The sequence below is a fragment of the Gouania willdenowi genome, chromosome 9, assembly GCF_900634775.1.
Source record: "Gouania willdenowi chromosome 9, fGouWil2.1, whole genome shotgun sequence".
Taxonomy (NCBI): Eukaryota; Metazoa; Chordata; class Actinopteri; order Blenniiformes; family Gobiesocidae; genus Gouania; species Gouania willdenowi.
The window spans coordinates 38119271-38137435 of NC_041052.1; the positions used below are offsets into that span (position 1 = coordinate 38119271).

At 36.9% G+C, this 18165-nt stretch overlaps 1 protein-coding gene across 2 annotated transcripts in view; it reads right to left on the minus strand.

Annotated features, from left to right (window-relative positions):
• LOC114470413 (transforming acidic coiled-coil-containing protein 1-like) overlaps positions 1-13626 on the minus strand; it is a 38859-nt gene extending 25233 nt beyond the window's left edge. Inside the window, exons 1-2 of one of the 2 annotated variants that reach the window (XM_028458609.1) lie at positions 13480-13626; positions 939-1030 (exon numbers count right to left, since the gene is read on the minus strand). In XM_028458609.1, the coding sequence (XP_028314410.1) occupies positions 939-1030; positions 13480-13544 (157 nt within the window). In that variant the 5' untranslated portion in view covers positions 13545-13626. Of the gene's footprint in view, positions 1-938; positions 1031-2883; positions 3278-13479 lie in introns of those variants that run through there. The other variant, XM_028458608.1, reaches the window with a different exon arrangement.
• Between the last annotated feature and the right edge of the window lie 4539 nt (positions 13627-18165).

The window sequence follows — 18165 nt, forward strand, 5'->3', positions numbered from 1 at the left end:
ACATTTCGGAGACCTGCTATTGTGCTACTAACAAAACTTCCTGTTAACTTCAAAACAAGAGTGTTATTTACAAAAGTGTTGAAAAACTAATGGACAGAAAATAAGCTTTTGTTTTGAAAATGAGATGTTTGATTTTTAGCTTGAAGCTGGTCCCAGGGCCATTTTACGATTCGCTCGCAATGCATCATGGGGCGGTTGTTGAGTACGACTAGTGGGCACACCGTGCATACTTAAAATATGTCCCCATATAGTATACATCCCGGTATTTCTCACATATTCAATCTTTTCATATATAGCAGGGGTGTCAAACTCATTTTAAATATGGACCAGTTTGATCTTAAGTGGAAACGCAGACTTTAGGCGAGCAAAGAAAGACCAATTTTAACATTATTGTGCTCTGGTTTTCAGTCACTGCAGGATTTTCACTTTAAAAATTATTGATTTTGTCACCAAATTTTGTGCGAATTTGTGGAATGATTATCGAGAAATTGCAAGATTTTTTGAAAAATTGCCAGATTTCTGAAAAATTTTGATTTCTTCCTATAATTTGAGATAAAAAATGACTGCATTCATGTGATATAAGCATGGGAAAACTTCAAGCTCCTAAAAATATTGTGGAGTTTCATTGAATTTGTGAATTTGAGATGTCTACTACTGAATTATGTGGTAATTTACTCAATAAAAAATGTTTTATCTATCATTTTCACTGTGTTCTGTGGGCCGAATTAGATGATTTAAAGGGCCGGATTTGGCCCCCAAGCTTGAGTTTGACACATTTGATCTAATGTGAATGCACTACATCCTCATTTGAAGTAGAATCCCCCTGGACTGAGATGTGTTATAATATTTAAGGTCCAAACACCAGTGGACAGACAGAGTTTTCTATATGAAAGTGAAACTGTGTGATAAAGAGCTGCATATATTATGTGTTTCTGCACCTGTGTCGTTGGAGCTGTGGAGCTGGTCGAGCATCTTTCCAATGCTTGGTGACTCGGCCTCAGGAGTCTCGAAGGTCCCCTCAGAGTCTGAGCTGTGCAAGACACAAAGCAGTGGATTCATGATTATAAAAAATACCATGTATTTTACCAATGAGAGAAGCTGAGCTAGAAATGTAAAGAGAGGGAAATAACTCGTGATAAACAGCAGTAGTTTACTGTAATGGATCAGACACGCGCACACACACACACACACTGTGTTCACTGCTGTGTCCTGCAGTTAAAAACATTCTAATAATAATAATAATAATTATACAATGACTGGACTCTGTTTTCCTGAAGTGACTCAAAAAGAAACGGTTTCGAAGTTTGAAGTGTTCGAAACAATCAGAGCTGCTTTTATTTTCAAGGAAACTGAAGAATGGGAGAGAAGAGGAAGTGCAGCTACGCAAGGACACACACCTGCATCCTTTGACACGCACACGCACATGTACACGCACACGCACACGCACACGCACACGCACACACACACACACACACACACCCACACACACACACACACACTCTGAGTCGGAGGCCTCTAAACAGCACCAGCACTGGCATCCAGATCTAATCCCCCCCCACCACACACACACACACACACACACACACACACACACACACACACACACACACACACACACACACACACACACACACACACGTCCCAGTTGTGGGTCCAACAGCCGCAGTCTTCACTGGTAACTTAGAGACGTGATGAACAGAAAGGAAAGAATGAAAGACTTTGGAAACTGTGGCTTTTTGCTTTCTTCCATAAAATGTTTCCTATAGCAGCTGAAATCCTTCACACGCAAACATGTTCTGATCTAAAAACAGATCTAAGTGAACTGCATCAGTGTGTGTGTGTGTGTGTGTGTGTGTGTGTGTGTGTGTCAGTATGACTCAGGGGAAGCCATCACACACACTCCCACACTCCTGATGGTGTTTCTTGTTACAAAGACATTCTCAAGCTGATCTATTCAGGAAAGCTTTAATCTTACTTGTCATCTCTGTCATCCTTCTGTCAAAAATACACCAAATGACGTAAAAAAGTGACTCAAACAACACACAAAAGGACAATGAGAATACAGCAAATGACAAAAAATCCACAAAATGACATCAGAAATCGACAACAAAAATGCACTGAAGGACAGCATAAACACACAAAAGGACAATGAGAATATACAAAGTGACAAAAACAATCCATAAAATTACTCAAACAATACACAAAATGACAACAAAAACACCTAAAAAGGATAATAAGAATATAGGAAATGGTGAATAAATCCATAAAATTACATCAGAAAAATGCAAGTCGACAACAAAAATACACCAAAGGACAGCATAAACACTCAAAATCAATAAAAAAATTTTTAAAAAAAACACAAGATTGTAAAAAACACAAAATGATTCCAAAAATACACAATATGACAAAAATCCATAAAATTACTCTAGAAATGCACAAAATGACAAAAAAATTCATAAAATAACATTAGATATATGCAAATCCAGAACATAAACACACGAAATGACAAAAATATATAAAATTACTATAAAAATAAACAAAATGAAGAGAAAAATCCATAAAATTACATCAGAAATATGCAAAGTGTAGCCTTTTGCTTTCTTCCACATTATGTTTCCTATAGCAGCTGAAATCCTTCACACATGTTCAGATCTAAAAACAGATCAAAGTGAACTGCATCAGTCAGTGTGTGTGTGTGTGTGTGTGTGTGTGTGTGTGTGTGTGTGTGTGTGTGTGTGTGTGTGTGTGTGTGTGTGTGTGTGTGTGTGTGTGTCAGTATGACTCAGGGGAAGCATCACACACACTCACACACTCCTGATGGCATATATTTCTTGTTCCTTGGTCGTTCTGAAGCTGATCTAATCAGGAAAGCTTTAATCTTACTTGTCCTCTCTGTCATCCTTTGCTCCTGCCTGTCCATCCTCTCCTCCTTCTCCAGTCACTGCTGACCACGTCCATTTGGCCCACTGGACAGGAGACAACCAGGACATCAGGGCGATGGATTGATGATCAGCTGGTGTCTGATGTTTTTCAAACTTGGCTAGCAGTCTCCTTACAGTCCAACCAGTCGAGCTCCCTTTCAGGATCTTTTCTGTTTCTTCTTACTTCCTGTATGGCTGTGTGACTTCCTCGTCTCACTCAGCTGCAGGGCTTTCCCATTCCTCTGCTTAGCAGAGTTGACGCTTTAGAAAATAGAAACGTGTCTGTGGTTGCAGTTGCTTCTGCTGCTGCTCTGTTCTGTTCTGCACACACACTGACTCACACACAGCAGATTACTGGAGCATCAACAGTCACTCCTCCTCCTCCTCCTCCTCCTCCTCCTCCTTCGTCACAGTGGACCATCAGCTGGTTTGCAGACGTTTGCTGCTCCCAGCAGGCGCTTCTTTGACGTTGGTTTCTCCCCTCCTCGAGTCTTTGATCTGTTGACATTTGTGAGGGAGGTGAAGCCACGCAAGAACTTCCTGTTTTAAGGAGGCGATGAGACTCAGAGTCAATATAAGAGAGAAATGATTCCAAACAGGGGCAGAGAGCACACTATATAGAACTCAGACGTCAATCCAATCCAATCCAAAAATACACAAGATGATAAAAAAAACACAAAATGACTCCCAAAAATACACAAAAAGACAAAAAATACATAGAATAACTTCAAAAATACATACAATTTGCTGAAGAAAAACACAAAATGACCACAAAAACACACAAAGGATAACAAAAATAAACAAAATGACAAAAAAAATCCGTGAAATTAGATCAGAAATATTCAAATCAACGACAAAAATACACAAAAGGACAGCGTGAACACACAGAAGGAATCCAGAAATACACAAAATGACTCCAAAATATACACAAACAGTGACACATTTCATCAAAACACACACAAAAGGACAACAAAAATATAAAAAATGACAAAAAATGCACAAAATTACATCAGAAATATGCAAATTGACCACAAAAATACATAAAAGGAACCAAAAAAAATGACTCCAAAAATACACAAAAGGACAAAAAAACTACATAGAATAACTTCAAAAATACACAAAAGGACAATGAAAATACACAAAACAACAACAAAAACAATTCAATTACTTCAGAAATCTGCAAATCAGCAACAAAAATACACAAAAGGACAGAATAAACACACACACACACACACACAAATACACAACATGATTTCAACAGTCGAGGGTGTGAATGTGAAACCGTGCACACTGAGGGCCTATTGTTCACCAAACACATCCAGGTCAGACACATCAATACAGACACTCTCCCAGATTCAGCCGTGATCAAATAAAAAAGCAGCTCCTGTCACACTGGCAGAGCAGCTCACACATGTGAAGCTGCACATGCACAGCTTATGTAACCATGTGCGTGCATCCACATTTCACATCACACACACACACACACACACACACACACACACACACACACACACACACACACACACACACACACACACGCACACACACACACACACACACACCCTCTCTCTCTCTCTGTCAGCGTATCTAGGCCAGCAGAGAAGAATTCTTTGAGAAAACCTCAACCATAACTAACCCAATAACATCCTCTGTATCTAAGGGAGACAGGGGGGCAACCCCCAAGGTAAATGCACAAAATGAGAGAAAAATAGCCAAAAAAACACAAGATGACAACAAAAACAAATACATAATGATGAAAGAACATAACATGACTCCAAAAAAACAAGCACAATTCCACAGAAGTCCCAACAATGACTCCAGAAACACACAAAAAATGACAAAACACATGACAAAAATGCACAAAATGACAAAAATTCTAAAAAATTGGATGGGAAATATGCAAATCGACAACAGAAATACACAAAAAGAATCCAAGAATACAGTAGATGATAAAAAAACACAAAATAATTCCAAAAATACATTAAATTACTAAAAAAATTACACATAAAGACACCAAAAACACGCAAAAGAAAGCAAAAAATCCATAAAATTGCACAAAAATGCACAAAAGGAATCCAAGATGATAAAAAGCACAAATTACATAAAATAACTAAAAAAAATACACAAGATGAAAACAAAAACACACAAAAGGACAAAAAACCTCTTTTCAAAATAAAAATTACAAAGATGACACAAAAACATACAACACAACCACAGAAACCCTTTGTTGTTGGTTTTATTCTGATGCTGACGTGGCTCAGATCACACAATCATCTTATTGTTGCTCTCGCTGTGATCAAACTTTCCCTTCTCTCATATACAGTATGAGATGTAGCGCTAATTGATAAGAATACATTTGTTTGTTTTTTTTGCTTTCAGTTAACTTTGATTATATAACCCTCATGGGAAAGAAGGCAAAGGTTCTACTGTGTTATCACAATGACACGCACCACTACACTCACATAACGCGACACATTGATTAACATGGAGAGATATACACAGCAGCACATTAAAAACATAGAAACCAGTTGTAATAATAGTGTTGGAAAAGCAAGGCTGTCGATCCAATAAAGAGAAACAATGATGATTGTGTCTCTTTTACCATTCGTCTCACATTCTCCGTCCTTTGCTTTGTTTCTTTATCTGACTGTGTGAACAGCTGAGAGGACAAAGGTGAAATCCCCAACGAGAACAAACCATTCTAAGTCACTATATTAGGTTTGTAGCAGACATCTAGTGCTGCACTGTTTGTCCTGCCACACCTTCAGGCTGTAAACTGGACATGTTAAACAGCAGAATTCTCACCACAAACACGGTAAAGGATGGAGAATTCAGAGGGAAACAGTCTGCTCTTATGTAACGCCTGAAAACTCACAAATAGCCACACACAGACTGCACAGCTCATTATTATTCTTTCATATTAACACTTGACTGATAGCAGCATGTGCACGTCTGAGCTAAGAATACATCAGCCATGATGAAATATGTCACAGGTCGACAACAGAGATGTTTACTGGGAGAAAATTAGCGAGGCATGTGAACCATCTCTGGTTCTTTATCTCTGCTTTCATTCCCTGCAGAATAAAGTGACCACAGCCTGGACCAACCAGTTATAAACAGAAGCAGCTAAAAGCTCAAACTTACTGTGTATTTACTTTGTTTATACATCGTGAAAAACATGTGTCAAACTCAAGGCCCGGGGGCCAAATCCAACCCTTTGAAACATCTCATATGGCCCACTCTGCAATGATGCAAAGACATACAGAGAAGGACTTGGTCTGCAGTAACGGGCACCATATTTGGAAAAAATATGATTCATTGGTGGTGCAGATCCATACGAGTCAGTTTCCTCGTCTTGGGTCAATGACGACCCGGAGAGTCTTCCGTCTATTATGTTTCCTGATATCGTCAATACCTGGATTTCACCAAGCCCTACACAACGGAAGACCTTAAATCTTATAGCTGTAGAGGCTAGCGTTAGCAACGGATATACTGTATATTGGCAGATAACTCAGTCAGTGAACCTGCAGCGTAGTTACTCTAAAATAGTTTACGACCACCAGGTAATCTTAGATTTAGGTAAAACAGTTATAGTTATAGATGTGACTACTCTGGAACTCCAGCCTCGGATTGCTACGCCGACTACATCCAGCGGCCTAGGAAGTAGCTGAGCCTCGTACCAGCGGTGTCCGCCAGCGGAGGAAACGTAAGCGGTGTGATTGGAAGCAGAGGACGCCATTTCCTTCCATCCTACGTTCTAATGTCTGCTTCCTGGAGAACAAACTGGACTTCCTGAAGCTGGATTTAAATGCAAGACGGGAGATGAGGGCGGTGGTGTTTGCATATACATCAATAACAACTGGTGCAACAACGATGAGCTAGTCTCACGTCACTGCTCTTCTGATGTACGTTCACCATTTCTTCTCAAAACTTGCTGTTTGTTAACATGCTGCTGCTTATCTCCAAAATGGCGACTTCCGAGTGGATGAAGCACTGTGAAAACCCTCTATAAAATACAGACATTGTTCTTCCCTGATCTGTTAGAACTTTTGACAGTCTATTAAACTCCACATATTTTTCACATTCTGACCGATTAGTACAACCAAAAACACGGCAATAGTTCACCAATTCCTCTCAAAATTCGGGATTTACTTGTGTGTGTGCTGTCTGTAAACATGCTGCTTATCTCCAAAATGGCGACTTCCGGGTTGATGACGCGGTTGATGATGAGCAGTGAAAACCCTCTATAGAATAATATCAAAAAATTAGTAACATAATTGATAATGTTGACTACAAAAATTTGCGTTGACGCGTCGTAACGTCCACCGTCCCGAATACGGGTTAAAATGCATGTTCTCAATCATTTACGCACTTAATAGATTAAATGCTTCTCAAATACAGCAGCATATCACAAGTGTCACAGACTGTTTGAAAGCTTAGGATCGTCCATTTTTAAGACACAACCATCACAGCAAACACAGTCAATTATTTTGTCAAACTTGGAAAGAAAAATGGCGACATGAACAAGCCAGCACTGCTCACCTTTAAACCGATGCCATTCTCACTGAATCCATATATTCCATTCATCTACTAGAAAACACCTTGGTTACCATAGTAACAGTCCGTGGGTCAAACCTGCTCCTGACCAGGTTTAAACAGCAGACTTGGCTTAAACTGCAGACTCACTCTCATGAAACCATCATTATTACAGAAGTCATTTAGTGATGCGTTAAAACACTCAATAAAGGAAAAAGAAGTCAAAAAGAGTTGTTATACTTTTTTTTAAAATACTGCTTTAATACGGTATTTTAAAAGGAAATTAAACACAATATCAGGTTAAATGTTTAAACATGATTTTAAATCAATACAAATGATGATAGAATAATTGTCTTATGATGTGTATAATGTGTCCTGTACTTTGTGATGAGATGTTTACATGTATTCAAACCAGCAGTAATAATATGTCTATATGTGTGTATCCATCGCCTTCGTTTACCAAATGGCATTGATCATTGATCAGAGGTTAATAATGAGAAAGCTGTGAATATACAGAGAGGGAGGGGCTGTTCAGGGACAGTCACAGGGCAAAGGGAAGGCTCCCCAATGACAAAAATACACAATCGCTTTTTGGGATGTGCGTGTGTTTAGTGCTGAGTTCAACAAACACTCACAAGTCTCATGAATTACATATTATTTAATTGTGAGTTACAGATCATTTTTAATTAAACACTGACAGGTGTTAAAAAAACAACTTATCAAACTCACATGATCAGTGTGTGATCACATGCTTCAGTTGTTCTCTGTGATAAATTGACTAAATAACACCATCTTAAAGGCTTTACTACTTTTAAAATGTTCAAACCACAGGAACTTCTTAAATGTGTTCGTCCTTTATTCCCACTGCTCAGTAACAGATGATGTCCTGTTGGTTTCTATTGGCTGCTTATTCATTGTAAAAGCTTCAGCCTCATGTCTCTAATCATTTAATCTGTGATCGATCTTGTGGATCTTATGAAGACGTACTTTTAAGCTAAGCACTGTCAGCTGGCTTGGCTCAGCTGGGGAGCTCCAAGCTGAGAAGAGTTTGATGGAACAGGAAAAGCTAGCGTGGTCACGGACGGCTTGACTAAACCAGGTTTAAACTGTAGGCCTAGCTCTACTAAGAACACTTTGATAAAATACCCCCCTGGTGCTGGAGACTCACTGTTCTGTATGACTTAGACATTTATCAGTTCAAACATCACATTCTGTTGAAGTCTTGATAACGATCGGCTCATCATCAGATACAAGTGACCATATTCACCCTGAACTATGACGGCCATAGAAAAAACCAGAACAGCCAGGCTGAGTCATTCCATAATAATGGGGCTCCACCTGGTGGTCAAAATCAGTGCTGCATAATCTCTGAACAAAATTAACAGTGTGTCACATGCACTGTGAGCTTTTTATTAAGACAATGTCCGCTGCTGACTAGAATGAACAAAAAAGTGTCTTTGAAACTCACAGCATAGTTCATATTGTCAATATTATAATAGAATGTAATAATAAGATTCCAATTGATTGTATTGTATGTTCATATTATACTGTTTCAGTGAAAAGACTGAACGAGCCACTGTACATCAAAACATCTGGGAGTGGCATCAGATAAAAGATACAGAGGAAAGAAAGAGAGGTGTGTTTAGCACACACACATGAGTCATCTTTAAACCCCAGCAGAGCTTTGTTTGTGTCTCTGATGAGGACAGAAACGTGCACAATACCCAGACAATACTGCATGTACTCTGCACACATGTGGGAGGGAGGTGACACACCCACTACTGTGTTACTCTGTCGGTGTCGCCATTGATTTCACTTTTATACAAATTTAGAGCTGAGGTATAGGTTTTCGTTTCCACTGATTCTTTGTCGATCCAATAGAAATGTCTGACATACGTAAGTCAACTTTATTTGTATAGCGTTTTTCACAGACGGTCGTCACAAAGTGCTTCACAGCAGTAAAAATAAATAAAAGATCATGCTATCAAATAAGTACTATGAAGTACAATCAAACACAGCGCTAGGTCAGAATGGACTAGAATACTTGCCAAAACAAATATGTTTTTAGTAGGGGTGCACTGATTGCAATTTTCTGACTGTTTAGCGATCGCCGATTTTTTAAAAAGCCTGACCTGCCTATTCCAATTTTTGAAGATCACGATTTTTTTTTTTTTTTTTTTTTTTTAACCATAAATCTTATTTTATTGTAAAACATTGAACAATATCCACGAAACAATACAAACGTGTTGTTTAAACTGCACATGAGGTAGTTAACTGAAATATATATTAAAAGTTTAGAACATTGCTGGCCAAAATACTAAATTACATCATGTTTTTTTAATCTTTCATTTTTCACATTTTAAAAACAAACTAAACTTGTCCATCAGGTTCCACTGCAGACCTGTTTTCAGCTCTTTGCCCTAAAATAAAGTGCACAGCAGAAATAAGTTTTACAAATAAAGAAAATCACAGGGCTTGGGGTCGATGATAAAATAATAATCTACAGGACAAACTATCAAAACATTTTAAACCACCAGTAAAGTGTCCTGACTTTTAGGTTTCCTTGTAGTGCAGAAATTAAAAAAATGTCCAAATGTAGCAGCTTTGTGGATTTTTAAATTTAAAAATATTATTCGAAAAATAATTTGCAACAGTTTACAAGATAAAAGCTCCTAAAAGTCAAACATTCTAAATAATAATAAAGTGCATCATGTGTAACTATTTCATAAGTCAACGTGTAATGACAGAATTAATATGACACAGGTTATTTGTTCTCACAATTACAGTCATTTATACATTAGTGGAAGGTTTTTATTCATGTACAAAGCCACGAGCTCCATTTTCCTTATAGCCGCAGCAGACCACTGGCTGTTTGCTCCGTTAGCTTTAGCTTTAGCATTAGCTTGATTTGTAGCTTCAAATGCTCCACACTGAGGTTTCTTATAGTGAATGAGGTAGCGTTTTGTTCGCAGCTCTACCAGGACTTATTTCCGCGTTACAGGAATTACAAATTGCGATCCTTTGCTCTGTTTCTTTTTTTTTAGGGTACTACTGCCGAACTGCCACTAACCGTGCCTCTGTGACTGATGTTGTTGTTATCCTGTGTAGCAGAGGCATGCGCAGCAAGCACATGCACACATGACCTGGTAGGCGGGCCAGTCAGTCATCACACAGCAGAACAGGACAGTGGCTGACTTTGTGACCCACCTTAAGATGTTTGCAGAGGTAAAAAAAGATTGGCGGAAAAGATCGGTTTCATATGCAACGATCGCCAATCCCCCCAAAAAAGGGAAATTGGCACCGATTGGCCAGCCGATTGATCGGTGCATCCTTAGTTTTTAGGTGCTTTTTGAAAGCATCCACTGAGTCCAGAGAACGCATTCTAAAGGAAGTTCGTTCCAAAGTTGGGGCGCGGTAGCTTTGAACGATTGGTCTCCTCGAGTTTTAAAACAGCTTCAAAATTGTGGAGACAGATCAGGGCCAATTTTAATGGATTTTAATCATTTTGAGCAAATCAAAAATAAAGTTGAAATGTTGATAATAATAAAGTTGTTATCAAATGTTGGGATTATCGTTGAAATTTTAAAATGAACTCAAGATACAATATTGTGATAAAAGTTGAAGGTTTGCAAATAAAGTCAAATCTACAGAAGCTGACGAGGGCCAATTCTCCATATGACAACAAACAGCAGATCATGGCCGTCTACAAAATGCTGAAACTATACTTAGAAGTTGTGGTAAATAACAGAGATTCTCTCTTTTATCTTATAAACACAGCGTTGTAATCTCTTTAAGAGATATTGCTAAAAACTGAATCTGTTCAGAAGAAAAAAACCAGTGTGCTGTACGGAAACAGGTTAGGGCCAGTTTTGATGGAGACTGTTGCGTATATGGTGAATTGGCCCTCGTCTGCTTCTGTAAATTTGACTTTAATGGTAAACCTTCAACTTTTAAATAATGTTGACTTTAATCTCAACATTATATTTCAATTTTATTCTAAAAATTTCAACTTTAATCTCATCATTTTGACTTTGTTCTTGACATTTTGACTGTATTCTTGATTTGCCAAAAAAAATTTTCTCCATCTAAATTAGCCCCGATCCGCTTCCGTACAGACAGAGACGACCACAGGCTGTACAAACAGGAGAGTTCATTGTGCATCTCAGACTGGGTTCTTACACAGATCATTAGGCTAAACTAAAATTAGACTTCAGAAGAAGGAAGCAGCAGTCCTCAGACACTGATTGGTTTGTCTGTTCTCCCACGGGAACAACTCCAGTCCAACCCCCACCTTCTACATCCATCTGTAAACCCAATGGATGTCAAAAACCAGAGCATGACTTTTTCAACCAAAGGAAAAATGGCTACTCTACATAGATTTATTCTTCAGTAACTCCCCCTAAAATCACACACTTCAATGACTTCTGTGATTTATGACGACAGTCAGTTTAAGAAACAAGTAGAACACTGTGAGCACATGCAACAGAGAGCTGAGGAAAGCTTTTCAAAACGCAGAAGAAAAGCACGGCTGGGGGGGACAAAGTGTTGTAAAGGATTAGAGATTGTCCTGAATGACTTTAAAGGGTTCCTTCACTGTTTTTACAAATGTGGCTTAAAATCTTTGAAATGTACTTGTTAATTCAAATCAATTCAATTCAACTTTATATGTCTAGCGCAAATTACAACAAGAGTCATCTCAAAGTGCTATCAAAATATAAAAATCTTCAGAAAAAAACCAACAGAACCACATGAAAATGCATCAAAAATATTATTATTAGATTTATGCCTAACTAAACACATTATTTTGAACCATATTCATATTATTGCCTTTTAAGATTAGACTACTTTACAGTTTTAGAGCCTGTGCTCCGCCATCTTCAAATCACGTGATTGATGATGTCACACGGCCCCACTATCTGTAAACATCCCATTGTTTTCTATTGGAATGAAACATTCAGCCTGTTTTTTAGATAATTTAGCAGCTTTTTCTCTGAAAATGACAACTTGTGCTGCTTTTGGTTGCTCTAAATAATCAGGAAAAGTGAAATATGTTGATGTTTACCACTTTTGTTTACCAAAAGAGGATAAAAACAGTTGTGACCCAACGAAAAGCGACAGTTCCAACTCTGCGGTTTCGTAGTAGACAAAGAAAGCAGAGGAGAAGAGCTCTCCTAAGGGAGATCAGTGTTTACATGCTGTCAATTCTTTCGCAGGCTTGATCTTTTCAAATCACTTCCTTCACTCACAGTCCTTATAGCAGAGCTGCTAGGATGGGATATTTGAATGTAAACAGACCAGACAACGTTTGTTAAATATTTTAATAGTACACATGTAAATATGTGACTGTTTTGTGGTGTTTTTAATTGTTGATTAAAAAAAAAAAAAAAAAAAAAAAACGGAAAAAAACACAATACATAATTGACAATCAAAAACAGAAAATAAAATTTAAAAAACTAAATAAATCGGGATTCACTCAAAACATAAATTTCTAATTATTTTTACATAGCAGGGATTTAACATTTTAAATAGTGCACAAACTACCGTAAAATAGGCCGACCGGATGTAGACGTGTTTCGTGCATGGATTGAAAGGATCCAAAACTATTAAGCCCATGAAAGGATTGGGCACTGACAAAGGCAAATGGGGCTTGTGACATCATCAGTGACATGATTTCAAGATGGTGGAACACAGGCTTTAAAACTGTAAAGTAGTCCCATCTTTAAAAGTTAATAAAAGGAATATGATGCTAAATAATGTGTTTTGTTAGGCATAGATCTTCTAATAGCTATATTTCAAAGATTTTTGGCCAAAATTGTAAAAACAGCAGAAAGCAGAAGCTCACTTTAAAGTCTAAACACTGAGGGATCTTTGTTTGTATTAATTACTCACACATCATCACATCAGGGTCACAGCTGCATCATTAATGGCATTAATGGTATCACATGAGAGAAAACTAAGAAAGCATTCCTGTCCTTTTCATATGTGTTTAAACCATCTCACACAGATGATGATATATTCTTACATGCTGCTCTTCTTCCCAGGATGGCTGCAGGATCCTCTCCTGTTCTGGCTGAGAGATCCACCCATGGCAACAACAACAACAACAGTTCCAGTCCCAACGACACACTGCTGCTCATCCTACGTCTGCACCTCTCTGCTGGTCCTCACTCTCTGTGGATGTGGAGCACCACACATGAATGTCCTGAATGAAAGCCCCGCCTCCTTGTTTTACTCCTCAACCTCCTCCATCACCATCATCATCATCATCATCATCATCAAACCCCCCCTCTCTGTAAAACTCCAGGGGCAGATTCACATTAAAGCTCTTTGTTAGACAAAGTGAAAGCTGTAGGTGGAAGACTGTGTGTGTGTGTGTGTGTGTGTGTGCGTGGTGTGTGTGTGTGTGTGTGTGTGTGTGTGTGTGTGTGTGTGTGTGTGTGTGTGTGTGTGGGATAGACAGAAAAAAAAAGAGAATCTGCTCTATTGTTAAGCAGCTAAATAAAAGATCTGAGGGATCCAGGGGGGGTTTGGGGGGTGGTCTGCAGGAAACATAGCTCCACTTGTTGTACTACATTCCCCCATCCTGACCTAAAACCCACAGAGATTACAGCACTAAATCAAAATAGCTCTTAATATAGTGTTGATGTGAACTATTATTCATGCTTTATTTTTTTAACGTACTATATAATTTTACAGTGTATTCTAAATATTCATTTCCTATTTACTATTTACCCACAGTAAATTACATTCAGGTCAACTTTTTCGAGGCCTATTTTCTCTAAAGGACAAAGAGCACCAAAATAGCTAATAGTCTAATTTTGTGCAATCCCCAAAGTTAACGCAGAAAATGACAAAAAAAAGAGCCAAAAAATACAAAATTCGAAAACTAAAACACACCAAAGGAACCCAGAAATACACAACATGACTCCAAAAAACATGCACTATTACACACATAAAAACATACAAAAAAAACAACCAAAACACACAAAAAGACAACAAAAATACTCAAAAAGACAACAAATCCATGAAATGATGAAAAATATGCAAATTGCCAACAAAAATACACAAGAATTAACACACAAAAGGAATCCAAATTGACACCAAAAAATTACAAAAAAAGAATAACTCCAAAAATACATAAAATTACTCCAAAAACACACACACACAAAAAAAAAAAACACGCAAAAGGACCACAAAAATACACAAAATGACAAAAACAAATCTATAAAATTACATAATTTAGAACTATGAGAATCGACAACAAAAATACACAAAAGGACAGCATTGACACAAAATGTATTTTTGTTGACAATTTGCATATTTCTTAAGTAGTTTTATGTATTTTTTTGTCATTTTGTGTGTTTTTGTTGTCATTTGGTGTATTTCTAAAGTGATTTTATACAGCATTGACACAAAAAGGAATCCAAAAATATACAAAATGACAAAATACATAAAATGACTTTAAAAATACACCAAATGACAACAAAAACACACAAAATGACAAAAAATGCATAAAACTATTTAAGAAATATGCAAATCGTCAACAAAAATACACAAAAGGACAGTAAAAACACACAAAATCCAAAAGTACACAAGATGATTAACAACACAAATCTATAGAAAAGCTAAAAGAAAACTTCTCTTAAGGAGTAATTATTGTGTCAATACCTCCACAAGACGCTCATATTTTCATTTGTTTATTTTTCTGGTAGCAGTATTATGTGCTTTTAGTTCTTAACTGATTTTGACAGAATTTCAACCACAGATAGACCTTTGACAATGGAAGATTAGGTTTTGGAAATGACCCAGATGATCAAAATGATAAAAATCCCTATCATTCATCATTAGTAACGTTTCTTAAATTCATATCTTGGTTTGTAACGGACCAATGTTTATGAAGTTTGACTCCGAGGGAGGAAGTGAGATGGAAACCTTGCAGTTTCCTCAACACATCCATAACTAACAGAATCCCTCAGTGTAATGACCTTTACCCAGTTAGCGGCTGCACTCTCACAAGGAAGGAAAAGTTCATTAGTCGAGAACCAAGAAATTATTACTTAGCTGTAACTTTGAAAGTGTAACGATTACGTAACGTGTGAGTCAAAACATACTGGATATCGTATTATGAAATAGTACTTGGTGAGCAGCTGGCTTGATTATGGTGATTTTTTTTAGTGCTATTTAAAAAAAATAAAAAAGATCAAAGTGAATACAATAAAGCTGCAGTCTAAATTCATTTTTATCCATGTACTTTTTTCTGGAAACAGAAAAATACAAGATAAGCTAGTTGTAGATTTTCCATTGGAAACTCTTAGTGTGAAGCACCAGAAAACGGTGGCATTGCCTTATAACTTGTGCATTATGTTAAAGACCTAACACTAGGATGGTGGTCACACAAAGCATGAGTGTGCAGCAACTTGGGTTTCAGTATAGATCGTCAGAGCAAACAAGAGCTCTACCCAACAATTCATTGTATATGTCAATATTAAGACAAAAATTAAAAAAAGTTTTATACATAAAGCTGACATTAAGCTGCCATTATCTGTCATTAGCATGAATAAGATGTCATGTCATTAGGTGTCGTTCAATAATATGACATCTTTGGAGCTATGTTGGCATTTTTGGGGTTAGGTGGAGGGATCTAGTAGGGTTAGAGTTACATAGAGACATGTTTAAAGGCATGGGCTACAGGAACTTCTTCCCCCTCCCAATAACATTTAAAATAGTACAATCAAAATAAAAGAGAAAATTAAAAAAACAGGAATTAAAGGAACAAAGTTAAGAAAAAAAACAAACCTAAACCTAAAACAGGTCCAGGACTCAATAACAGAGGAGAGAATCTGTAGAGAATATTTAAAATATGGATATAAAAAATAAAATGCTTATACCGGGATGTGCAGGAGGGGTTTGGGGAGGAGTAGGGTACGGGGGTATCTGGGGTTAGGGTGAGGCAATCTACTTTTTATTGAATATGCGGCTTCTAAATATATATATATATATATACACACATACATATATGTATATATATATATATACATATATATATACACACATACATATATATATATACATACATACATATATACATATACATACATATATATATACATATACATACATATATATATACATATACATACATATATATATACATATACATATATAGAAAAAAGTCACGTTAAACAAAAAAAAAAAGGATTTTGCGCAAATACAAATCACACAAAAGACAATAAAAAAAAAATACAAAACATATTAGATTTTATTATGGCACACAAAACTTGGAACCACATTTATTGTGTGTAATCAAAGAAATGTTGGTAGACATTTGGTAAACACACAGAAAGTGCAAGTAGAAAAAGCCTTTTCAGCATAGTTACAAATAAAGTCAAAGGACAAATCCATGCGTTTGTTCATTAAAGACAGAAAGTTTAACAAAAAACCTTAGACGATCAAAAAACTCTTTTTGTGATGAACTGAAAATAGGACAAGAAAGAAAGGAAAGTGTTGATAAAGAAGGAATGGCAGACCTCAAATGAAAAACAGAATTAAACATAACTCACAGCCAAATGTGACCCTGTTAAAGCACCCATTCCTAACTTAGGCACTCATTTCCCATACATGTGGTTAACTGACCAGGGTAATATGATAATAAATGTAATAATGAATCATAAATGACAGAACAGCTTCATAACATTGTACATGTGTAGAATTAGCAGCAGCTCAAGCAGAAAAACATAACATAACAGGTTATTGTCCTTTATTTTAATTAACCAGAACACAACAAAACTCTGTTTAGACGAACGACATGAAATAAAAAAAAGCTCCACTGGACCCTCAGTGAGGAAAATACCTGAAAACAATCATTCTTAATTTTGAGGCGAGTTTTCAACAGAGTGAAGAGAAAAAAACAGGAACGTGTGTAATATCTGACCTACAGAAAGTTCCACGTTCACCGCCCGTCACACATTAATACTGTTTAAAACAATCAATGTACAACATAGTTCTGAAAAGGTCATGAATAATGTCCATATAAGGGCGTGTGCGTTTAGTTGTTGTTACCAATAATAACCTGTTCTCAGCACGTCACAACTTCAGTTGAAAGCATGATATGTCAACGACTGTCAAAGTGCAATTCAAAGGAACATTAGCAATGATTGAAAAATAGAATTTGTGTCATACAGAAGTAATGTTTTAAGTGCTTTGTTATTGTTAAAGAGATCCTCCACTGTTTTTACAAATGTGGCCTAAAATCTTTGAAATGTACTCGTTAGATGATCTATGCCTAACAAAACACATTATAATGCACCACATTTGTTTTATTGACTTTAAAAATAGGACTACTTTTAGTTTTAGAGCCTGTGTTCTGCCATCTTGAATTCACGTCATTGATGATGTCACATCCTCTGCCTGTAAACATCCCATTTAGTGAAACATTCAGCCTGTTTTTTAGATCATTTAGCAGCTTTTTCAATCAAAATGACAACTTTTAGTTGCTCTAAATAATCAGGAAAAGTGAAAGATACCAATGTAAAACTGTTATTTATCGATAGAAAATAAAAATTGTTGTGACCCAAAAAAAAGCCTGTGACCGCAAGGGGTGACAGTTCCAACTCTGTGATTTTGTAGTATACAATGAAGCAGAGAAGAAGAGCTCTCCTAAGGGACCTTTAATCTGCCTTAAACAGTGTGTGACTGATGCTCTGGTGGC